We start from the raw sequence: 25,005 nt of genomic DNA on the forward strand, positions 1-25,005 counted from the left end.
AGCAGAATGGGGTTGCGCAGCCCACCCCCCACACACACCCCAGCAGCCAAGGTTATCCCGAATTGAGTTTGCCGCCTTGTGCAAATGTAGCTGCTCAGTCCTCACCTGGTTTGACTGATCAGCGCTGGGCGATAGACGTGTTTTGGCAAAGGAAGGAAGAGGATTAAATTAATGTAAGGGCTTTCTGGCTGTGAAGTTCTTGGCTGAGCCTCCCTTGCAGAATTGTCGTAAAGGAAATAGGAGGTTATTCTGACCTCTTGCTGTCTAAACATTATGACACTGATCAGTATTATTACTAAGCAGAAAATCATATTTATTTTCTAAATTTTTTTTAGAAACAATGACCAAGCTTTAAGTTTGGCCAATTTCATGTGGCAGTGAGTTCCAAATACCCACAGAACTACTTCTGGGGCAGTTCTGTGAACAGATAAAAGTAACAGGAGCAAATAAGCCCTTCCTTCTATCTTCCCACATATATAGATATCATTAATACTCTGCATGTGCTCAGAAATACATTTTTTCCCAGTTCACGTTTTCAAAGCCAGAAGAAAGAATTGAAGAAAACCAAATTTACCCTTGGACTGTTAACTTTGGAATGAACTATAACTTCCCCTCACTTTTTGTATAGTTTGTTTATCCTTGCCAGTTTGCAATTTTTTTTTCAAACCATGGAATTCTTCCCCTCTAGGAATAAATAAATAAACATTTTCCCTGGATTTGTGGATGTTGATTTCCACAGATCTCCCATTTGGCACGTTGGTAACTTATGCCTTTGCAGCTGATGTCATTTATTTCCATTTTATGTTTTGAAAGTCAATATCCTTTCCCATTTGCACAAAAGCACTGTGAATGAAAACCGTTTGCCGAAAAGCAGAGCAAATTATAAATGCTGGGCAAAAACTTGATGCATCGAAAAGGGAATTGCATTTGAATTTGAAAAAGGGGCTGCATTTGTTTAATTATCTGGGCCCGTAATTAAAATGGGATTTTTAAAATGGCACCTACTTAGGTGCATTATACACAGGCAGCCCCCCTTCCAAATTCATTATGGCAAGAGGAAATAAGCATTCATATAACATATCTTTGGGTTTTCACACACACACACACACACAATCACACACACATGCACACCTACCTTTGGGGAGCGTCTGGGGAAGATTCTGTCACTTGGTTGCTAAATTTGGGGGCATGATTTTCCATGAGAGCATGTCCATCCGGGAGGAAGGCTGGAATCTAGGATCAGTTTACGAGATTATTTATACCCTCTGAGCCAGAAAACAGGCATCTGAAAGGCAGAGGCATAGGAGGGAGGGAGGAAGAGGGGAGGAAGGCTAGAAATAAGGTTTCTGTTTGATTTATTTCTATTACTTTTAATCTCACTATGCACACAAGCTTTTTTCAAAAAGGCTGCCAAAGCAATTCATGAAAGTGAAGAAACATGTGACTTCAATAGAGACAGCACACAAGGAAAAAAGGGATGGGCAGGGAGGAGGAAAAATAAAAAGCAAACACAGGCATTAATTCTTAGGCTGTGTTTGCACACCACCCTTGATCTGGTTACCGAATTAAAGCAATATTCAAAACAGAGAGATTTAAAATTAAATGGGCTGGTTTCACACAACAGACACAACCGCAGAGAAACTAACTAACCAGGGTATGCATGGTTTGGAAAGGTAGCCATTTGCAGTTAAGCATGTGGTGCAAACCACGCCGTGCTCTTACCAAGACCAGTGAGAATCTTTTTTGATGCTTCAGATTTGATGCTTCAAATTGTCTTGAACTGGGAAGTTTCTGGTGATTTCCTGGACACATTCAGGTAATTTCTTGGAAATGAACATTCTGGAGTGAGATTTCTGAGTGGTCTCCCATTCCAACCATTAAAGAGGTCAGGCCCTATCTTCCAGCTCAACCAAGGTCTGCGAAGGTTTGTCACTTATTGTGACCATTCCCCATGAAGCCAGGATATGGAGGCAGCCGATGGATGTTTATTCTGAATGCAGGCCTCGCCTTTCCTTCGAAAAGCTGAGTGAGGTGTGCCTGTGTTTGCCCCTTCCTGACAACCCTGCGAGGTAGGTTAGGTTGAGAAAGAGCAGCTGCATTCCCACAACACACTGAACCTGATAACTGAAGCAACCCAAGTTCAAATAACCTAAGCAAGCTGAACCTGGGTGCATCCTGCACATGCTCAGAAGCACCTTTGTCTCCTTCCTGCAGGGTTGAGCTGGGCTGGGCTTGTGTTCAAGGGTCGCTCAGCCTGAAGGTTTGCTATTGATCCCGTATCGGTTGCTGAGCAGAGTTGGGCAGCTGGAATTTGTCCGCCCTGCCAGTGGCCGACCAGAGGAACCGATGCCAGCAGAGGCGGGAAAAAGAAATATCTAACAATAACATGGTCCGGAGGTTTGCTCTTTCCCTAAACAAGAGAGGGAGAGATTTACTGAATAAGGAAATCACTCTGCACGGGCTCAAAAGCCGTCGTTTCCCTCCAGGGGTCTCTTCCTAAGAAATGTCACTGGGGTTGCGTTTCCTCAAAAGTCCTTTCTCCTGAACTCAGTGGAGAATTTCCGGAAGAAAACGAGCTTTCAGCTGCCCGTGAACGTTTGCTCAGGGAAAAGGCAATCCGTGCATGCTCAGAAACACACTCACTCCTACATGCACTGGCAGACAAAAAGCATGTATTAAAAATGGTTTGCATCGGCTATTGATCTCGCCCAGGCGACGGACGCTGCGCAGTCATCCGGTGTCCGGCTTAGAGTCGCGCGCATACAACCACCCAGCTGAATAAACTAGGGCTTGTTTACAGGTTGGGTGATCCACGCCAAAGATGGTTTATTGAGCCAACCCCAGCCAGTCCACACCCGCCCGCCCCGTCCTGGCTGGGCTTGCCCGCGGGCTCCTCCGGGTCAGCGCAACCCCCAGCGGCTGCATCCCTCCGACCCTCGAAGCCCGGAGTCCGAACCCGGGTTGGCGGGGGCGGGGGGTCGCCGCGGACTCGGCCGCCGGGCTCCCGGGGGCTCCGTCGGGCGCGGACTCCGGGGCCGGACTCCCGCCGCCCGGGGCCACGCGAGGCTCCCGCCAGGTGGGAAGGCGGCGGCCCCGCGAGCACGCGCCGCCCGGGTTTAGGTGCGCGTGGGAGCGCGGCCCCGAGCGGGGATTTCCCCCCCGCACGCCGGGGCGCGCCCCCACTGCCCCCCACTCGGGGCGGAGACCTGCGCGCCCGGGCCCCGCCCCCTGCCCGAGGCCCCGCCCCCGGAGCCGGGCGCGCCTCCTCCCTCCCTCCGCTCGCAACTTGTAGCCGTCTGCCGGACTTCCTCCCGGCGGAGCGGGCCGGGGCGGCGGGGATGGGGCGCTGAGCGGCGGGCTGCCATGAGCTCCGTGTGGAAGCGGCTGCAGCGCGTGGGCAAGCGGGCGGCCAAGTTCCGCTTCGTCGCCTGCTACCAGCAGCTGGTGGTGGAGTGCACCAAGAAATGGTGAATCGGGCCCCGGGGCGGGGGCGGGGCTGGCCCACCCGGCAGGGCTGGCGGCGCCCGCGGGGGCGGGCAGGCGCGCTGGGGACGCGGGGGGCGGAGGGCGAGCCGGGCGTCGCGCGTCCTCCCGGGCCCCCTCGCGAACGCGCTCCGAAGTTGGTGTCCCACGACCGCCTTGCGAGGTCGGCCAGGCGGGCACCCAGAGGAAGGACGCCGGGGGGGGCTCTGTGGCCAGCTGTGCCAGGCAGCGGGCTTGGCAGGCAAAAGGGAGAGCACCCCCCGCCCCCCATTGAAAGCTGGTGCTCGTCTTTGTGCCTGGATCCCCATTCGCACAACCCTTTGGGAGCGAGGGGACCCGGTCGCTGGCTGTGGGCCGCCCAGCGAAGCCGAAATTAATCACCCCAAAGACTCATTTTGCAGCGTTCCCCCCAAAAGCAACATTTAAAACGAAGCCAGGTTAGGACTGTGGTGTGAACGCAAGCCTCTAAGTCTTGAACTGAAGCGGACCTGCGAGCAGAGCGTTCCGCTTTCAATTCGGCTTTGACTCAGGGCCATGAGGACTGGAGCCCTGCTTTTCTACTTAGAGGGGAAATCGCGGCGGTGGGGAAGAGCGGATGCTTTGCCATGTTAAATGTCCCAAATGTAGTTTTTGGCCTTTCCAGGTAGGGCAGGGCTAAATGGGGCAGCTCCACATGACACAACTTCCTCTGCTTGTGAGCTTTGAACCAGTCTTTAGGGAAAAAAAACCCGAATTGGTGGGTGGGGTTTGCACACCGGAAGTAGTGAATGGAGGTTAGATAGAAAGCATGTGAATATTTACTTAATCCATTCAAACTACTGCCACACTTTGTAATTCAGGCTTCGTTTCAGAAATAAAAGAAAGCAGAAGAGAATTTGGAAAACATCTGTAAGGGAGGGGAAAAAAATACAGCCAAATTCTTTTTTTAAAAGCCCCCCAAAAAATCCTTCCGATTAAAAATAACCACAGAAAGAGCTGGGACGGCCAAATGCTTGTCAGAAAAAAAATAATTTTGAAACTCCTCTGGGGGTGGGGGAAATCCAAGTAGAATTTCTTAGCCTCTGTGCAAGAGTTCAGTTATAATTATACAGCTATTGCAGCTGTCTTTCGATTCTGCTGCACAGATGGGGATGGCAGGCTGCCTTTTACTTTACCCTTTTATACTGAATTTTAATATTGTCCATTTGGTGGAAAGCTGCAGTTCCAGTGGCAGGTGGAGCAAGTCCCTAGTCCATAGGAAAATGTTTGGTGATTACAGTTTGGGTTGGCAAGTTCCTGTCTTCCTTGACCTGCACTGAGACTACAACTCCCAGACTCCCCAGCTGGCACTCAGACCTGCTGCAAATTGGGAGGACCCCAGGCTTGGTGTCTCTGTTAAAGTATGAGCGTTTTACTGCACAAGCAGCTTTGAAAGTCACTGTGGTGCCCCTGAATGAAACCCAATCAATGGTGCAACGATAGGGTGGTGCAGAGAAGGTTAACGATGTTCACCCACCTGGTCCTTTCGATGCAGCCTGGTGTTGCGCACCCAGTGACACTTCTGAGCTGCCTTCAAGGGCAGCCCCATATACAGCACCGTGTAGTAGTCAATCCCGGAAGTTACCGAGTGATGGGGCAGCATAGCACAGAGAGGTCTGGTTAAACCTTTGCACGAAGCTGCTGGACCTGCAAAATGGGATAAAGAGACCTTGTTCTCCCAAATTGAGGGGGGTGGAAACAATGCTAGAAGGAACCAAGGGCTGCGTTCACACAACCTACTCACCCCAGTTATTGACTGGAGTCCCCCTTTTGAGGGGGAGATGGGCGGTAATAGAAATTTGAATAATAAATAAATAAATAAATTTCCCCAGATGTGCACAATACACTAATCAAATGAATTGGAATTACTTTATTATTACTAGATTTTTTTCCCCCACTTTTTAAAAATTTATACACACACACACACATTCAATCGTGTCCGATTTTGGGAGATTGCCTGGACAGGTCCCTGCAGTTTTCTTGGCAAGGTTTTTCAGAAGGGGTTGGCCATTGCCTTCTTCCCAGGGCTGAGAGAGCGCGGCTGGCCCCAAGTTACCCAGCCAGCTTTCATGCCTCAGGAGGAACTCGAACTCACAGCCTCCTGGTTTCTAGCCCGTTGCCTTAACCACTAGACCAAACTGGCCCTAATGTTGCAAGGATATGGCCAGGATAGTCTTTTAACTTGAGGATGGTTTCTGCGTAGCTGAGATGTCTCAGCCAGAATTGATCGATCATTCATTGGAGGGGATGTGCTGTTGGGACCAGAAGAGCGCCATTGTTTGTGGCAGATGGTCGGGGCGTCGATCTGGGCATCCGAGAGGCAGAAGGGATGTGGGGAGGATGCTTGTGGAATGAGATGGCCTTATAAACTCGGGGGGGGGGAGTTTTCCACCTGCCCATAGCTATCTTTGCATTTGTTATTTGTAGACCCCAAACCCGGGAGAAGCCGACTTCCTTGCTTAGTCACTTGGTAAAACCCCTTCCCTCACCGTAGGCGATTAGAGGCAGAAATAAAACCTTCCAAATTGGCTTGCTTGGACATGATGGACAGGGGAGGGAACCCGGTCCAAGAATCTTGATCGATTCTCAGATTTTGGAAGGGGCTGAGCAGCGTTCTTTCAAGGCAAGCAGTTTGATCCTCTCCAAGTAGACCAGGCTGTGGGCGCTCTCACAAAAAGCTTCCTGGGGCCTTGTCCGTTGAGAAAATGGAGCGGGCCGCTGCAAACCGTCTGTTCGCTAGGACGCTCGGCCTGCTGACACACGTTCAGGAAGTCCTCCCGGGCCATGAGTTGACTTTCGTGGCCATCTCCGAGAGCCACCTGCTCTGAACTTCCCCCTTGATCGTTCTGCCCGTCAGGCTTTTGACAGCTGATTTTAAAACGAGGCAAAGGCCTCGCCTGTGAAAGGATGGCTGTGGAATTTTATCATTCTCGGGGTCCTAGAGGTCATTTAGACCAACCGCTGCTCAGTGGAGGAGCAGCCTGGCGGTCCTTTATGGAAAGAGGGCACATGGGGTTATAATGCCATCAGAGGCTTAACCTTATTTCCTTTTATTTTTTTGCTTCAAAACCTGGCAGGGTGTGTCCAGGGTTAACACCCAGGCGTCGGGGCAGAAATTGATCTGCCATTGCTGTCCCACGAGGCAGAGAAATGCATGCCGGTTGGGTTAATGAGGTTAAAAGTGGCTTTGAAGGAGGGCGGAGGGGGTGCAGGGGGCTGTGCAAGAGGAAACAACCAGCACAGGGGAGCAAACCCCACATTATCTTGGGGTCTAGCATTGCGCCCACAGAGCAGGTGGCTGCAAACCAATGGATGGGCTGTTGATTCCTTGGTTCCCATCTTGGGGAGGTTGGATTACAACTCCCATCATCCTCCCAGTGCTGGGGAGGGTTGGGGGTTGCGGCCTTGGAGGACGAAGAGGATGCTGGTTGGCTGGGAGTGATAGGAATTGTAGTCTCTGGAGGCGGCCGGGCCTCTGCAAGGTTCAACGCGTTGAAAGCGGAATGCCTTTTGTTGTTCTGGAAGCGATTTTGGGTGGGGGAGACGAAGAAGGAGCAAGCGGTTGCCAGCCGCGTTCCTTTTTCCTCCTCGCCCCTTTCTGTTCCTCCTTATAAGGGTTGGGAAACGGTAAATATTTGGTCCGGGCTGAGCTATAAGCGGAAAAGGAGGGGGGAGAAAAAGGAGAAGAAAGCAGGGAGGAGGAGATGTGCTGGGGCTTGAATCACGAGCCTGCTGCGTGGACTGAAAAGGAAGGCGAAGCCAGCGCTGAATTTTCCAGGGAAAGGAAATTTTGGCCTCTATTTTGGGGCAATCTGCTTGCAGCATGCCCTGGACTCGCAGTGTTTTTCAGCATTGGCAATGTTAAGACGTGTGGACTTCAACTCCCAGAATTCCCCAGCCAGCATTCATGCTGGCTGGGGAATTCTGGGAGTTGGTCCACACGTCTTAACGTTTGCAACGTTGAGAAACACTGCCCTGGAGCGTCATCCCACCCAGCACTCTGCTCCTGACGCCCCCCATGTGGCCATCATTGGGCACGGTTCAGCCTGGCATCAGTGCCCAACCTTGGGCAGAAGGGGCCCAACCTTGGCTGCCCCTCCGGGCCAAGTCTGGCTTTGAAGGAAACGCTGGAGCTGAACCCTGGCTCCATTTCTCTGGCAAGGCAGCTTTTTCTAATTAAGCTTGGCAGTCTGTTCATGTTCTGAGACGCCACGCCTAAGGCGCTGCCTGGAAGTCAGGCCATGGGCTGAGTCCTGGCTCCAGGGAGCCCCCAGATCTTCCTCCAGGGCCGGGAGGGAGGCGATGAAAGAACGTAGTGGGCAAGTCTGCTTGAAGGCACCCCCCTCCCCAGCAACTCTTGCATCTGCAAGGGAGCTGTCTCCCCCACAATGTTGGCCTTTGGGGCTCCATTAACCTGGCTGCCCTGCTCTTTTGCTAATACGTTTATTGAATTTCAATCCAAATTAGCATAATTCCTAACTTGGGGTGAGGGGAAACAATACATTTATTAAAATTTGGGTTGAAATTAGCTAATTTCAACTCAGAGCTTAATTCCTAACTTGGGGTGAGGGGAAACAATACATTTACTGAAATTTGGGTTGAAATTTGCTAATTTCAACTCAGAGCTTAATTCCTAACTTGGGGTGAGGGGAAACAATACATTTACTGAAATTTGGGTTGAAATTTGCTAATTTCAACCCAGAGCTTAATTCCTAACTTGGGGGGGGAAACGCTCCATTTTAGGATTCATCCTGAAAGCATTTTCCCAAAACTGGAACGTTTTTCTATGCACACGCAAAAGCAGATGAAACCCTTTGAACTTCTCAACAACTTTGTCCTCTCCCTCTTAGCAAAATTTGCGGATAACCTTCAAACTGGGTTTGGACTTTCCACCAAACTTGGTTCCTGAGTAAACCCATTTTTGGGGTTTGGACGAAGCCTTGAACTCTGCGCTAACTGAAACATGAACTAGCTGGGGTTAAAATTAACCAAATGCAGGAAGCTGGGCAACTTAGCTATTTGGTTTTGAAAGGTGGTGTGAACCTGGCCAGAAAGATGTTTTCTAGGTTTCCTTGTCTCTTCCCAGCCCCAGATCTAATTTCTGCTAAAATCTCATCTCTGATTGTGCCCATTCTTGTATGAAATTGGAAGGAATTCAATGAGGAGAAATCCGTTTGGTGAACCAGATCATGTTTCTTTAGCGACCAGATTTAACCCAACACCTGACTAGATTAATGACTCCTTCCCCCCACACCCCGCAGCTAAATTTAACTTTTGGCCACTAGCCTAGAGAAATCGGAGATGCATCAGAATCTCTCCAAGCAACAGGATATGGGGCGGGGGGGGAGGACATTGGTGAGAATTTGGGATTAATAACATAATCAATACTGCAGCCCATTTCCTTGCAGGTTCTCAGCTTTCCACGTTTCCACAGAAAACATGTCTGTTCTTTAGTCCTGCTGCAGAAAACAAAATCCATTTTAAAAGGGCATTTTTAAAAAGTCTTAAATGACAAATGAAGCAGTAAAAATGGGCTGTGCTTTATTAATTTTTTAATAAAGTTTTTGCTACCCAAACTTTATAAATCAGTTATAAATAAGTTTGAGTTTTGCTACCCAAACTTTATAAATAAGTTTCAAAACAATTCCTTCGTCGCCCTGCTTAATTCTGCATTACATTATTGAAGGTGTAATGTCTTTAAAAATCTGCAGGTACTTCCGGATTAATTTACAGGTAGTCCTCAACTTAAGACCATTCATTTAGCGACCATTCCAAGTTATGATGGCACTGAAAAAAGTGACGTGTGACTGGTCCTAGCACTTAGGACTGTTGCAGCATCCCTGTGGTCACATGACCAAAATTCAGGCGCTTGGCACCCGGCATGTATTTACAATGGTTTCAGCATCTTGGGGTCACATGATTGCCATTTGCGACCTTCCCAGATGGCTTCTGACAAGCAAAGTCAATGGGAGAAGCTGGATTCGCTTAATAACCACATGATTCACTTAATGACCATAACAAAAGGTCATAAAATCAGACATGACTCACTTAACGACCACCTCGCTTACTGATGGGAGTTCTGGTCCCAATTGTGGTCATAAGTCGAGGGCTACCTGTGTAATAGAACAGATCAACCACAGTTGAGATCTTATCCCTGCTTTCTCTAATTTAAATTTCATTTAAATGCTGTATGGTTAATTTTGGGGTGTTGGAATTATGTAGTAAATCTGAACTCTTAAAATCTTCCAAAAGTCTTCCTGGATGGACTTCTTCTGCACTTTATCTTTTCTTTTTTTCCCCTAACCAAATATTATAATTCAACTATTTAAAAAAAAAGAAATTTGAGAGGCGTCCATCTGTAGGATCATGTTTCGCTTTATTATTAAATATGTCCAATCAATTTGCTGCATTTCATGTCAGAAGGCCCTGGTTTTGTCAACTGTGGCAAAATACATAAAAAAAAAAGATTTGGCATTGTCTTCAAGCTGAGTAAATCTCTGATAGCATCCTTTCTCTGGGCTAGAATCCTAGCAGGCCTTGAAGATGTCATTAAAGCATTTTGCTTTTTCTCTGCAATTAATTTGTCATTGCCGTAGTTCAAAGAGAAGCTGTTTTGTCTGCCTTCCCCCCCCCAAACACAGAAAGTTCAAATATTGCAATAATTGATGTAGCAAAGAATCTACCAAGGTTAGAATGTTTCTTAGGATCTTAGAGTTGGAAGGGACCTCAGAGGTCTTGTAGTCCAACCCCTGCCCTGGGCCAGGGATTCTCAAACCCTCCCAAGCAAATGGCTGTCTAAGCTTTCTTGAAAACCTCCAGTGATGGAGCCCCTGGGTCTCCAAGGGGCAAGGTGTTCCACCGCTTCAGAGTTTGCACAACACACGGGGAATTCTGGGAGTTGAAGTCCGCACAGCTTAGACTTGCCAAGGTTGAGGAACCCTGGGATAGAGGACGTAAAACCATGGGGCAGGAACGGAGATGTTTTCTTCTCTTGTAACAGTAAAGATGGAAATAATCTGGAGAAGGAGGTTAACCCTTCCTTCATTTGGTGCTTAATGGAACTAGGGCCTCAAGATATGAGATGGCTGTAAACTTAATTTAATGTAACTGTAGGAAGGGGAGCGGAGTAGAGTAGAAATATGTGCAATAAATAGTAAATATTAGTCATACTGCTTGGCTTCGAGCAGGAAACAGTTTATTACCGGTAGATGGGTGGATGGATAGGTGGGATTTAAAGATGCTGAAGGCTGAATTGTGGGACTTTGTAGATGCCAAAAACATAACCCGCGAACCACATTTGAACCTTAAGCCCACTCTGCAATGTGCACTCCTCCTCTCCCAGAGCAACTGCTAAAGACATCTCTGAGCTCATACAGAGTGCCTTCCCTTCAGCACAGGATGTTTGCAAGATGGCCAGGCTTTATGGGTGACAGTGTTGGGCGGAGCCTGGATCAATTGAGAGCCTGAAATGGGAGGAGCAACAGCCATCTTTCTCCTTCCTCTTCTTCCTGCACCCTCTTTTCATTCTCTGCCCCTTTTGCACCAAGAGAGCAGAAATGGACCTTTTTGTTTGTTTGAATTCAGCCACAGCAGTGTTTCTCAACCTTGGCAATTTTAAGATGGGTGGACTTCAACTCCCAGAATTCCCCAGCCAGCTTTGCTGGCTGGGGAATTCTGGGAGTTGAAGTCCACCCATCTTAAAGTTGCCACGGTTGAGAGACACTGAGCCAAAGGGTCGCTGGGTTTCCCCTCTGGCCTTAAATTGTACCTGACAAGGTCCATCTGCCTTCTTCCTGGCAGAGAAGGGATCCAAACTCCGGGGTCCTATTTCCAGCTGGGGAAGACCAGCGTGCACGTGGACAGGCGTTACTCTGCAGGGTTAGAAGTGCTTGATCCAGAAACCCAAGTGGGGAAGAGAGGCTCGTTCTGGGACGCCGCCTTTCTCCTCTGGTTCGTAGCAGGAAAGTGCGGTTGAGTGCAAAGGGGGAGGATGCACGCTGGCATTGGGAAGTTAACCGAGCCAGCCTCTTTCAACACCCTGGTGCTGCAGCTGGGTGTGGCCCAGCCCTGCTCCCAAGGCGGTCCGGAGCCTCGCCCAGGCAGGCCTGGGAAGGAAGATAAAACCCGGGCTAAACGGGAGGCAGTGGGAGTGGGTGCACAGCCCTTGACCTTTTTGCAAATGCTGCTTCTGTGCCGAGCTCCTCTGAGAAATGTATGAGATCGTGCAGCGTTCCTAAGTTGAAGGTCTGGTGCAGCTGGTCAGCAGCTGGCCACCTCAGGCTCAGCTGGACTGTTCCCTTCCTCTGCTCTGTAGTCCAAACCTCCAGACCTTTATTTTTCAGGTCACCTCTTCCTGGGCTCCAGGTGAAAATACAGGCAGTCGTCGCTTAACAACCATTTGTTTAAGTGACAGTTTGGACTTACGATAGTGCTGGACAAACTGACTTGCAACTGGTCCTCACACTTATGACTATCGTAGTGTTCCCCATGGTTGTGTGATCAGGGTTTGGGCACTTGGCAACCAGTTCGCATTTATGACCATCGCAGTGTCCCGTGGTCTGGTGATTGCCATTTTTGACCTTCCCGGCCAGCTTCTGACAAGCAAAATCAATGGGGAACTGTATGATTTGCTTAACGACACATGGTTCGCTTAACGACTGCCACAAAAGGTTGCATAATTGGGTCGGATTCACTTAGCGACCACTTCACTTAGCAACTGAAATTCCGGTCCCAATTGTGGTCGTTAAGTGAGGACCCTGTATTCCTTCTGAGCAGCTTGCAAATATAAAGCTAGGCCAGCCTGCTTTTTTGCAGCTAGTCAGCAGCTGGCTGCTTCCACATCAAATCCATCCCATTGCTACCTTGCACTGGTTGGCCACTACTTTCTTTCACCTGCAGGCCAAAGGGAGTAAGCTTGGTATTCAACTTGATGTGTCTGGAGAGGGCCTTGGTCCTTGGGGCATCCATGTTGATGGCTGTTATGGTGGCATGTTGGATATTCTCATGGCTGGCTGGGGAATTCTGGGAGTTGAAGTCCACACGTCTTAAAGCTGCCAAGGTTGAGCATACTGTTCTAGAAGAAGCTGTAAAATTCCCCAAAACACTTTGTGTGTGTGTGTGTGAGAGAGAGAATGAGAAATCCTGCTACCAACCTTCTGAACTCCCCATTGGTTATACAGCATTAACCTGTTCCCTGTGTGTTAATTGCAGCTCCAGCCACCAATAAAACCTTGTGGACTAGCAGCTTGGTCACTTTTGGTTTAGTTCTTGTGACTGACTGTTTTATTTCTCCCAACCACAGGCAGCCCAACAAGTTAGTTGTGGTCTGGACTCGGAGGAACCGGCGGATCTGCTCCAAGGTGACTTCCTGAGCTGGGATGGGGCCAGATTAAAAGCTATTTCCTGCTCAACCTCCCTCTAGAACCAAATGGGTGTCTCCCGAGCCAGAATAGGATAGGCCCTAAATATCAAAGTTTTGTTTTGGGAGCTGAAATGAGTACCTTAAACCTTGCATAATTCAGCTGTCCCTGAAGGCTAAAGTTGGATTTGAGCCCAGGTAGAAATGGCCTCTTTTGTGTTGGGGTGGCTAAAATTTTAAGTTTCTTGTTTTGGTTGTTGGCAGGCTCACAGCTGGCAGCCGGGCATCAAGAATCCTTATCGGGGTGAGGTGGTGTGGATGGTGCCAGAGAATGTGGACATTATGGTCACGCTTTATCGGGTACGGGAACCACATCGTCTGACCATCTGGTCTCAGAGGGAGGATCCAGCCAGCAGATTTAAGAAGAGCGTTCCTGCCTCACCGACCTGATTCACACATTGTCTTGATCCGTGATTTGCCGGGCAAAGCAGACAGGCTAGATTTCCAGGACCCCAAGCCAACACCAAACCGACTATACGATGGAGTAGCATGATGGGAAAAAGCCATAGGTTTGCTTCCTGAGCTTCAGATAGACTAGGAGAAAGTGGCTCTTGAAAATGGTTTGCATTTTGTGCAAGGTCCAAGGCATGCAGGAAAACAAACAGACGTTTAGCACCACGTGTGATCCTGAGTTGGTAATTGCACAAATTGCGATTACTGTAGCCCATCGAAGCAGACAGAACTGATTCGGATGGGCAAGATAAGGCAGTTTGCTTCATTCCTAATAAAATTGTGCCTTACAGGTAGTCCTCGTTTAACAACCATTTGTTTAGTGACGGTTCAGACTTACAACAGTGCTGAAAAGACTGACTTATGACCGGTCCTCACACTTATGACTGTCGCAGCATCCCCACAGTCACATGATCACGACTTGGCAACTGGTTCGCATTTATGACCGTCCCATGGTCACGTGATCACTATTTTCAACCTCCCTGGATGGCTTCTGGCAAGCAAAATAAACGGGGAACTGCGTGATTTGCTTAACGACACGTGGTTCGCCACAAAAAGGTTGTGAAATTGGGTCGGATTTGCTTAGTGACCACTTTGCTTAGCAACCGAAAATCTGGTCCCAATTGTGGTCGTTAAGTGAGCACTGCCTATATAGCTAATGCGAGTTCTCTTATGCAAAAGAGGAAGGTGATCAAACCCTTTGCGTTTTTCATGTCGAAGACCCCCCCCAGGTGACTCCCCACTCTTGTTTGTCTTTCAGGACCCTCACGTGGAGGAATATGAAGATAAAGATTGGACCTTTGTGGTGGAAAATGTGCGTTTCAAATCTTGGTTTTGATTTTGGCTGAGTCCAGATACAGGACTGGGAGATTCATCTCCAGGTTTTATGTCAAAGTGGGGTGGGGAAAATCCTTTTCTGGAGATGTGCCTCAGGTCTTCAGTTGGCCAACATTTGAAAAAAGTAAAACAAGGTGTCTTTGATCAGATATTACACTTTTGTTGCTGGGGGGAAAAAAAAAATTAAGTTCTTTTTTTCTTTACTACTTAGATTTCTCCTTTTCCAAGTTAATCTGATTGATGATTACGTGCCATCAAATCAATGTCAACTCTTAGTAACAAGAGACAAGTCAGCCATGAAATATACAAAGCGAAATGTGATACGCACCCACATACCACAAAAATTACCAGCCTGGATTGGAAATGTATCATTTCCAAAATCTTGGCTGCAATCTCTCATATGCAAAAGTTGGTCCTGGTAAAGAGTAAATGTCATTGCGATGTGGAAAGTTTATTGGCGTTTTGGGATATAAGAAAGGGAAGGGTCAGCTGGTTTCCTGGATGGCTTGCCAGGTGGAGCTGATTGTGTTTTGTAGTTGAACTTTTCTGGATGTTCCCTATTTGGGGAAGGTGGCGTTAAGACCTGAAAGTTGACTGGCATACATGTGGGCACTTCTTTGAGAAGGAATATGGAAAGCATCAAGATGCTATTTTTTTCGTTCTCTACCATTGGGCCTACTTCCCTTTAAAATATTAACATTTTAAAATACATTTGAGGCAAGCATGGGTGGAACCTATGCAAGGTCACCTCTAAACCGTGGAACTCCCTGTCACTGGAAATCGTCTGTTCCCTTCTTCTCAACTTCCCCTAATTTTTCAGATGAGCTGATGGATTTCAAGGCATTCTTCAGAAAGCCTAATGGAGGCATCCCTTTAGCTGGCTTGATTTTGGTTTTGAATTGGCCTTCGCCAGAGTGTTTTTATTAAAATTGGTGCTTTGGTGGAATATTTCAGCGTTGTTTTCGAAAGGTGGCCCAGGGTGCATGAAAGCAGGGGTGGGCAGGAGAGAGATTTCTCAACTCAATAGTCACAACGGTGAACTCTCGTGCCAGGAATCCAAGGGGCAACGTAAAGTGTTGGCCTCGGTGGACGTGAACCTCAAACGCTTTGCCAGCCAGACACCCGCCCAGGTGGACTTGAAGCTGCAGCTGAAGCCGAAGTCGGTAAAAGTCGTGGCTGCCTCCCTCCAGCTCACTCTCTCGTGTGTCTTCTTGCACGAGGGAAAAGCCACGTGAGTCATGGGGCAGGGAAAATCCTTCTTAGAAGTCTGCAGCCTCCTATACAGATAGTCCTCACTTAACAACCGTTCGTTTAGCAACCATCCGGACTTACAATGGCACCAAAAAAACTACTTACAACTGTTCCTCACATTTATGACCATCGCTGTGTCTCCATGGTCACATGATCATGGTTCGGGCAATTGGCAGCTGTTGCACACTTACGACGGTTGTGGCGTCCTGCAGTCACATCATCGCCATTTTTGACCTCCCCATCCAGCTTCCGATCAGCGAAATCAATAGGGAACCGCATAATTCGCTTAACAACCACTGCAAAAGTGGTCATAAAATCAGATCCAGCTTCACTTAACAACTGCATCGCTTAGCGACCTAAATTCCAGTCCCAACTGTGGTCATTAAGCGAGGACTACCTGTATTCTGCTTTTTCGTGTGGGTATGTGTTTGTGCGTGAGAGATGTATCTCTTTGCATGCAAATGATCATCGGTTTGATCCCCACCTTCCCCTCGTATCTTGGGAAAGTCCTGATCTCAAATCCTGCAGACAGCTGGATTTGAAATCCATGAACCAGTAGGATAAGTGGATTTAAACCAGCCTCCTGTGTTCTAGTTCAGATCTGCCCTTCTTTTTGGAAGCCTGAGGACTAGAGCCTTGCTTGCTTTTTGGGGAAAGAGCATCTGCTTTTGAGCCCTGGCTTCTCCACTTAGAAAATTCAGGGAAGAAGGGATGGGGAAAATCTGTTTTTCTTCTGGAGCCTCATGCTGCTGCTTAAAGTAAACATGATAGGGGAGAGATTGGATGACTTTTTTAAGCCCAGTTTTTATAGTTTGTGTGAGCAGCTTTTTCAAGATGATTGTCTCAAACAAATTATCCGTGTTAAACTAATAGACACCCGCTGCCTGGGAAATATCTAGGGCTGAAATATTCCAGTGGGGGTGAGCTTGGAGTTAGTCGGGGTTCACACAACACCCTAAACCTGGGTTAACAAGCATGGCTGCATTCCGACAACACACCAGAGAGAACATACAATGCCCCCCCCCAAATTAGTCACTAGAACCAAATGAAACAGCTACAAAGCAACATCAATTTTATCCCATCCTGGGTTAAGCTTTGCGAATCCAGGTGTGGCCAGAAATCCTGGGTTATTCCAAGGGGGGGAGGGGATAGAAATAAAAACGGCGATGGGCCTGATTCTTAAGACTACCCCCTTGTCTCCCCAGGGATGAAGACATGCAAAGCTTGGCCAGCTTGATGAGCTTCAAGCCCTCCGACATCGGCAACCTGGAGGATTTTGCTGACAGCGACGAGGAGGCTGATGAAGCTTTGAAACACAGTCGGGCAGAGGATGCGGCGGGCCGCATGGCGTCCCCTCAAGGTGGGGCTTTCCTTCCTGACCAGACATTTCCCTTCTCCGTGACCCATTGCACGGGGCCATCCCAGGAAGGGGTTTTCTCCTCTGATCTCGGGAGCCACACCTGGCAGTTCCCCGAATTTGCTGTCGGCGGGATCCCGAATGGAAGCGATCCGTGGCTTTTCCGTTCCGTTTATTTGAACTGACCTGCAAACCTAGGTCCTTTGATGCTGAGAGGAAGCATGGCTCGGCTCTTGCCGGCTCTGTCTGAGAGATTGTGGGGGGTCAAGGAGTCACTGTGCAGGGCTGCTGCAATCTCGCAACTTAAAAAAAAAATTAAATCAGTGTTGCTTTTTAAAGTGTTGATCCAGCTGTGGTTGGGTGCCGTTGAAGTAGCTGGGAAATGTAGGGCCAGAGAGGTGGATAAAATAATCGGAGGCTTGGCTGTCTGAAGGCAGTGGTGTGTTACAGCTGTGTGGGGCCTTAGTCAAAATAAAGTTTAGGGGCCCCCAAAGTTTTGATGCAAAAATTGATGTCCCCCCCAAACTCTTGGCCCCAACATCCCAAGGAGGAAGAGGTGTCCACTGTGAAAGGGGGGAGCTGAACTCAGGCCCAGGTGCCCCCAGCAGATGCCCTCCATGAGCCCCTGAGGTGGTGCCCACCTGCCTGCCCACCCTCCTTTTCTGTCCCTCCATCCCAATGCCAGACCTGTTCTTGCCTCTGCCACCACCTGGGTTGTTGCTTTTGCCAGCTCCGGTCAGGGAGGGAGAGAGGCGCCTCGGGCGGGTGGAGCTCAGCAGGGCCGGGTGAGGGTGGGGCCGAGCCTGGCTTACCTCTGAGCGTGGGCAGAGCACCGAGGGGCCTCGCCAGGCAGGTGGCACATTCTGCAGCTTAGCGCCACGCCCCCTGGCGGACTCTGTGAAATGGTGCTTGGGCACCTGCCGCTTCTGAGAATGTGCAGAGGGCACCCCCTTCCCTCACCCCCCCTCGTCTCCAGGAGTAGCTCTGAGCTTCTCTTACTGGATGTAGGGCAGGAAAGAGCATCCCCCATCCCACCGCTGATCAGGTGGGTGGGGTCCCAAAAACATGAAATTGGGGCCCCTCTTGTTTTTTGGGGGGGCCCTAGGCAAATGCCTAATTTTCCCACGGTATAATGCACCACTGTCTGAAAGTCCAAATTTCTGCAAGTGTGCTGGGAGATCTAGTTTTGAATTGTTTAGGACAAGGGTTTATTTGTGGTGATTCTCTGCTTAGTGATAGGGGAAATTTTCTGATTTTTTTCTTCTACGCTTACTCAGTTTTACTCCTCCTGAGACTGTAGGTGAATATGGACAAAATTCAACATGTAATTTGCACTTGGCTGCATTCCCTAACACAGTGTTTCTCGACCTTGGCAACTTTCAGATGGGTGGACTTCAACTCCCAGAATTCCCCAGGCAGCATGCTGGCTGGGGAATTCTGGGAGCTGGGAGTCTCCGTCTACATCTGAAAATTGCTGAGGTTGAGAAGCATTGTTCTGATGCAACTCAGGGAGTGGACCAACATTTTGTAGGCAATACGTGCACCTAGATTAATACGTTAGATGGAAAATGAGCCTTAAAATGTACAGTTTATACCAGGAGTAGCTCGGAACAATGTGCATTTTGAAACAAACAAGGACATGTATGTGCATTGTTCTGCAGCAAGGGGGCAATCCCTTCCCATGGATGCAGAAATGGGATTAAATTACAGGTAGTCCTCGCTTAATGACCCTAATTGGGACTGGAATTTCTATCACTAAGTGAAGCAGTCATTAGGCGAGAACCTCACGCTTCTGCTCTGCTGCACTCACCTCCACTTCAACCCCCCCCATCTCTGCCCTTTTGCCACCCTGCCCTCCGCCACCCCCAGCTGACCTACGCCGTCATCTTCCTCCCGCTGCTGACATTACCTTGGGGACACTGCAATGCCCATAACTTCAAGGACCGGACGTAAGTACCATTCATTCAGTGCTGTCATAACACTGAACAAATGGTCGCTAAGTGAGGACTATCTGTCAATTGTGCAGAACTTACCCTCATAAAAGTTTATAAAATGACAAATCAAGCAAGGCTGGAATTGTAGATTTCTGACTTTTTTTCCTGTACTCTCTCTGGATCTCCAGTTTGAAAGTCACCTCTTATATCCTTTTTCCCCCCTCCTATGTTGTTGTTGTTAGTTCCCATCAAGTTGTTTACGACTCATGGCGACCCTATGTAGATACTTTAAATTTTTCTTTTTGGGATAAGAACAGAATACAGTAGCTCTGCGTCTGGAACAGGTATTCTCTTTTATTTCTGAATATCACCAATAATTTTCAACATCATAAGGGGGAATTAAATCTCCAAATCCCCTTGCTAATTTTTGCCACCCCCTTCCTAGATTTGACTATTTTGATTCCAGCTGCATGTTAATTTCTCTTCCCATGAATTTCTGTTGTCTAACAGAGTAGCTGCAAATGTATGTGGGGAGTGGTGGTCTTTATTGATTGATTTCCATTTTTATCCCACCTTTATTTTGAGCAACTCAAGGCAGCGTGCTTACCGAATGCTGCTGCCTCCTGTTTTCCCCACAACAACCACCCTGTGAGGTAGGTTAAGCTGAGAGAGAAGGGCCGGCCCAGTCACACAACTAGCTTTCATGCTCAAGGGAGGACTAGAACTCACAGCCACCTGGTTTCTAGTCCAGTGCCTTTAACTGCTACACCTAAGTGGTCCTGGAAGGCCACTAGTGGATTCTCTGCCTCTGATATAGCCATAAAAAAGGGGAAAACTGCTGCTGCTGTAAACAGATCTGAATTCCTGATTAGATGCAGAACTCCAGCACTTGTATGTAATGATCAGCCAAAAATCCTGATTTATTAGCTCGCAAGGTAACAAGCATTGCTGTCTGCCCATCTTTGTTGTGTTTAGATGAACAAACTGGGCAGGGTTAGCTTAGCATGATTGTTGAAATGAGGGTCATCATGTATTGCATTCAAAGAAGCCAAAATTACAAGGCCACACGTTGTTTTAAGACCTTGTTTAAAACTGAGAACAAAGGATCAAGGGCTGGAAGATGCCCTGGCAACCTTCTCCAACCTTGTATCCTGGGCAGGAACAACGGCAATGTTTCTTCCCTCAAAAAGAGCATCCAAAAAGATGCTCCCAGGATATGGTTAGGTGCAAGCGGAACCTAAACTGAAGGGTTTTGAACAGATTTCCATCATCTACTCATGTACAGGTAGTCCTCACTTAACAACCATTTGTTTAGTGACAGTTCAGACTGACAACAGTGCTAAAAAAATGACTTACAACCAGTCCTCACACCTATGATCGTCACAGCATCTCCCCAGTCACGCGATCACAATTCAGGTGCTTGGCAACCGGTTCACATTTATGACTGTCGCAGCGTCCCACAGTCACGTGGTGGCCATTTTGGACCTTCCTGGCTGGCTTCTGGCAAGCAAAATCAATGGGGAACTGCATGATTTGCTTAACGCCTGTGGTGATTCACTTAACGGCCACCGCAAATTGTAAAATCAGGTCAGATTCGCTTAATGACTGCTTTGCTTAGCAACCGAAATTCTGGTCCCAATTGTGGTCGTTAAGCGAGGACTACCTGTAGTTTGGTCTTGGTGTTTTTTCCTCCTGGACTGCTTCCCTGCGAATCCAGTCTTAAAACAGGCCTGTTCATGCTCTGTGTTCCTTTTTTCATTTTTCTGTTGAGATTGTCTGAGAAAATCTAGCTTGGGAACCATGGTCCAGTTTGTCCTGCACCATTCCCTATTTTTAGCTTGTGTTGGGAAGGAGCTACCCCATTCCCCCCCACCCCCAAGCTTAGATGGCATACGGGTAGAATCTTGCCAGTGTGTTTTTGGCTTTGTGCTTTCGAAAAGGACCTGGATTCGGCGGCCGAGAGGCGACTGTAATTCAGATGATCCTGCGCTTAACCCTGCATGATCTCTCTCTGATTTCCTGGATCCTCTTTGCTCCTGCTCAGAGGGATTGGAGGAGACATTGACGGAGGCAAGATTAACCAAGCGAGTCTTTTCCAATTGCCCCGTTTTCTGACTGCCCCTTGCTAGAATGGACGCTCCCCAACTTTCACGCTCCACACCTCTGGCATGGTCACCTTCCACCTCATTCTCTCCTCTTTTTCCTTCTCTTCCTGTCTGTCTCTCCCCTGTTCAGGATTCCTCAAAAACGTGTTGACAGACTATTTCTCAGGTAGGCCGCCCAGCTCTGCAAGGGTCTGCGTAATCCGGATGGAACCTTATTTCTGTGGCTTTCCCATGCGTGGATGTGGGGAATTGCCCTGTTTAATTCCAGAATGTTGCCTCCTTGGTTGGAAAAGTCTGATTGAGACCACGTAAAAGGCTGGTACAGGTAGTCCTTGCTTAACAACCATTAATTTAGTGATGGTTTGGACTTACGACAGTGCTGGAAAAACCCATTTACCACCGGTCCTCACACTTAGGACTGTTGCAGCGTCCCTGCAGTCATGTGATCATGGTTTGGGTGCTTGGCGACCAGTTCACATTTATGGCTGTCGCAGCATCCCGTGGTCACGTGATTGCCTTTTTTGACCTTCCCGGCTGGCTTCTGGCAAGCAAAATCAATAGGGAACCGTGTGATTTGCTTAATCACCACGTAGTTCGCCTATCGCCCACAACTGCTGCAAAAAAGGTACAATTGGGTTGGATTCGCTTAATGACCACTTTGCTTAGCAACTGAAATTCCAGTCCCAATTGTGGTCATTGAGTGAGGACTGCCTGTAGTGTAGCACGAGGATAGGAAGTCTGGATCTCTGGCCCTTTCCTGCTTTCAGACGGTTTTGGGCAGTGTGAAACCATGGGGGCGATGGAGAGAGCTGGCTGGGGAATTCTGGGCGTTGAAGTCCGCACAGCTTAGAGTTGCCAAGGTTGAGGAACCCTGAGCTAGCTGACCAAGGGGACCCATCCAGTTCTGTTATTAAATACAAGCTTTGGACAAGTAACAGATTTAGGAACTGAAGAGACGGCATGTTGGACAGGCCCTTTGAACCATCCCTTTCAGCAACAAATTCTTGTCTTTTATGGATTCCTTACTGGAACCGATGGGCCTTCCTGCGTTTTGTGGCCGTGACGTTGTGCGCTGTGCGCAAAAGGCGCTGAATCCGAATCTTCTCCCCTGCGATGGGTTGCTCTGTTCAGGGTCTTGCACCAAACCTCCCTTTGGCCTCTGTTTCTTTCTTTTTCCTCCTCTTTGTTTCCTAATGACACCCTCCCCTCCTCCTCATTCAGACGCCTTTCGGGATCTGAACACCTTGGCTGAGGAAGGGGAGGACCCGTCTGGCCATCCTCCGTCGCCTTCCAAGGCGTGCCGCAAGGAAGGTAAATTCAACGTACAGCTTTTATTGTAAACCGCCCAGAGTCCCCCGTTGGGGGGAGATGGGTGGTGATACAAATTTAAATAAATAAACAAGTTGAATGGTGTGGGGAGGAGGTGAAGGAGCACAATGGACAAAAAAGTGCCATTGTTATGTTTTTATTCGGTTGTCTTCTGCTTGGAATTTGGGGGAAATAAAGGACATTTCTGGGGATCTCACTGTATGGCCAATCGTAGCAAGGGTGACCTGCGATTGGTCCTAAACTGCACCTCCTTGTTCTCTTTATGCAACTTTTCCCCACCGTTAAGGGCATAACGGTGCCCTTACCATCAGCTGCTTTGAGCCAGGACGAGAGAAGGGAGATGTGGCACCAAAAATACACGTTACAGCCCATTTCCCTTGTATAGTTTTTCTCAGCCGGCCTTTGCTCCCTTCTCCTCTCAGCCGTGGCAGCGGTCTCCGAGCCAGCCGTGGTGAGCCGTGGAAAAGTCTCCGGAGATTCCAAGGCCGCTCCTGTTGCTTCTGAGGCGCTCTCGTCTGACGTAAGTGGTGAGGAGTGTACCGGGAGTGCGGGGCACGGCGGGGTGAGCGGTGCACGGCCGGCGGGAGCACCGAGTGGCATCCCAGGAGGGCCGGGGACCAGGAACCGCGTGGCGGACACTTCCCAAGCATCAGTGCAGGCAGGGGCTGAAGAGGAGAACGCAAGCACGGGGCCGGGACAGCCAGCGTTGCCGAGCGCCACCGACACAAGGTGAGGACCGCATCTTCTGAAGGCGTGTTTGGGACTCCGAAGTTGGCATCTAGTTGCAGGTGTGAAAGGTGGAGGGGGTGGCATGCCAGGGGGGCACAGCCAGCTCCATGCTTTTGGCCTCCGGCCTCTGTTTATCTCACCGCTGTCTGAGGCAGGGCTCAGGGGCACCTTCTCCCAACCTCCAGGGAGGGCCTTTATTTCTGATGGTTTAAATGCACGTGGCAGCACAAAGGCTCAGCAGGGCTCAGGCTGGTAGCTTTCTTTAGCTGGGCGGGGGGGGTGTGAGATGGAGGAGGTCTGCTGGATAGAGTTTCCCCCTCCTCCTCCTCCCCCCCTTGGAAGAATTGAGTTTGTTCCACTGAGTGGAAAAGAGAAGTCTGCAGGCAGAAGGAATGGGAAGTGAGAAATCTATGGTCGGCGGGGAGGGGGTGCATTTTGCAGTTTAGAAGGATGGGGGAGGCGGAGGGAGGATACTGCCCTGCAGCAGCTGCGTCACCTTCCCTGTGCCAAGTGCGAACCTTTGACAAGAACATCAGGGAAGGGCAGTACGTTCTCCTTTTGATGCTTTCCTACTCCCTCCCTCGCTCATCCTTCTTTTCTGTTCTTTTTCTTCTTCCTTTCTTCTTTCCTCTCCTCTCCACTGCTTCCTTTTTTTCTCCCCTTCCCCCCTCCCCTCCTTCTCTTTCTCCTTCCTTGTGTCCTACCATAGCGAGATCCTGTTTTAGGAAGTGTTGTTTGCTGAGCAGAGCACGCTGCCCCAGATGCTTTAAGCACCCTGAAGATTTCACTCTTTGGCACCATGTTTTGACTAATTTCAGCGAAAAACCTGGCCCAGGATTTATCCTTGCCGCAGCCACTCAGGTGCCCCTGAGAAATCCGCAAGCAGAGCACAGAGGAACAGACACCCGTATAGCTGTCATTATTAAAAGCCATTAATAGCCTGCTCCCAAAATTAGCACAATTGCTGCATCTTGTGACAGGGAGTTCCATAAGTCAGGCATTTGAAATGGCTCTGGGCCATAATCCTTTGCACAGATGGACCCTTCTGGGGACTGTTGAAGGGAGGATGCATACCTTACTTTCGTGGACAGCTAGTCTTTGACTTACAACCACAATTGGGACCGGAATTGTAAGTCGTTGCAGTTGTAAGTTGAGCCACCAAGTGACCAGACCTGATTTTATGACCAATTTTACAGCGGTCGTTAAGCGACTCACAGGTCATTAAGCAAATCACAGGTCGTTAAGCAAATCACCATGTTCATTAAGCAAATCTAGCTTCCCCAACGGAAAACGGCAGAAAAATTGCAAAATGCGATCGTGTGACCGCGGGACGCTGCAACCAGTTGTAAATGTGAGCTGGTTGCCAAGCGCCTGAAATGTGATCATGTGTCTGGGGGGGGGGGTGCGCAATGTTTTGCTACACTCAGAAGTGCTTTACAAGCCGTGAAGTGCCCATTCTGAGGCCGTCGTAACTTTGGACCATAGTTAAATGAGTGGTCATAAGTCGAGCACTATCTGTAATTCACAAGTGCCAACACTCTGGGTTCCCTTGGTCTGGAATGAACTAAACTCTATCCCTCCTCAATGACTCTCGATGGCGAACAATGACCACAAAGCAAACAATAAACCAGAAGAAGAACCACACAGTTATGCATAAATGTAACAGGCACTGTTGCCATGATTTTGGGCCGTCATTTTTCTCCCATTTTAATGAAGAGACAAAACAAAACAGGAAAAAAGTACTATAAACTTCAAAAGAGAGATAAACCAGAGGCAAAGTGAAAAGGAGGGAAAAAGAGAGAAAGAGCTCATGATTTTTATTCTATTTATTTGTCATGGCCTCTCACCTTGAACGTGGCCACAGTGGGTGCTTGTCCTGACCCCTTAAAAAAACAAAAGCAGACCCTTTCTGTTGCCCTGAATTTAACTTTGTTCTTCCTTCTATTTGCCTAGCAATGTTTTTGGAAGGCAGTAGCCAGACTGAAGCATTTCCCTTTAGTTGCTTCTCTAGGAGAGCTAGAATTCTGGAAAAAACACTCTGGCTTTTATTAAATGGGATAAACCCAGGGGCTGAGGCTGGGTTCAAGGATCTGC

At 48.7% G+C, this 25,005-nt stretch overlaps 1 protein-coding gene across 2 annotated transcripts in view; it reads left to right on the forward strand.

The window, feature by feature from the left end:
- Positions 1-3,298: 3,298 nt before the first annotated feature.
- Positions 3,299-25,005, forward strand: part of EHBP1L1 (EH domain binding protein 1 like 1) — a 42,939-nt gene continuing 21,232 nt past the window's right edge. Inside the window, exons 1-8 of one of the 2 annotated variants that reach the window (XM_063316870.1) lie at positions 3,299-3,467; positions 12,803-12,860; positions 13,124-13,219; positions 14,130-14,183; positions 15,259-15,437; positions 16,663-16,817; positions 22,075-22,164; positions 22,605-22,911. In XM_063316870.1, coding sequence (XP_063172940.1) covers positions 3,364-3,467; positions 12,803-12,860; positions 13,124-13,219; positions 14,130-14,183; positions 15,259-15,437; positions 16,663-16,817; positions 22,075-22,164; positions 22,605-22,911 — 1,043 coding nt within the window. In that variant the 5' untranslated portion in view covers positions 3,299-3,363. The remainder of the gene's footprint in view (positions 3,468-12,802; positions 12,861-13,123; positions 13,220-14,129; positions 14,184-15,258; positions 15,438-16,662; positions 16,818-22,074; positions 22,165-22,604; positions 22,912-25,005) is intronic. The other variant, XM_063316871.1, reaches the window with a different exon arrangement.

The sequence above is a fragment of the Candoia aspera genome, chromosome 17 (assembly GCF_035149785.1).
Source record: "Candoia aspera isolate rCanAsp1 chromosome 17, rCanAsp1.hap2, whole genome shotgun sequence".
Classification (NCBI taxonomy): domain Eukaryota; kingdom Metazoa; phylum Chordata; class Lepidosauria; order Squamata; family Boidae; genus Candoia; species Candoia aspera.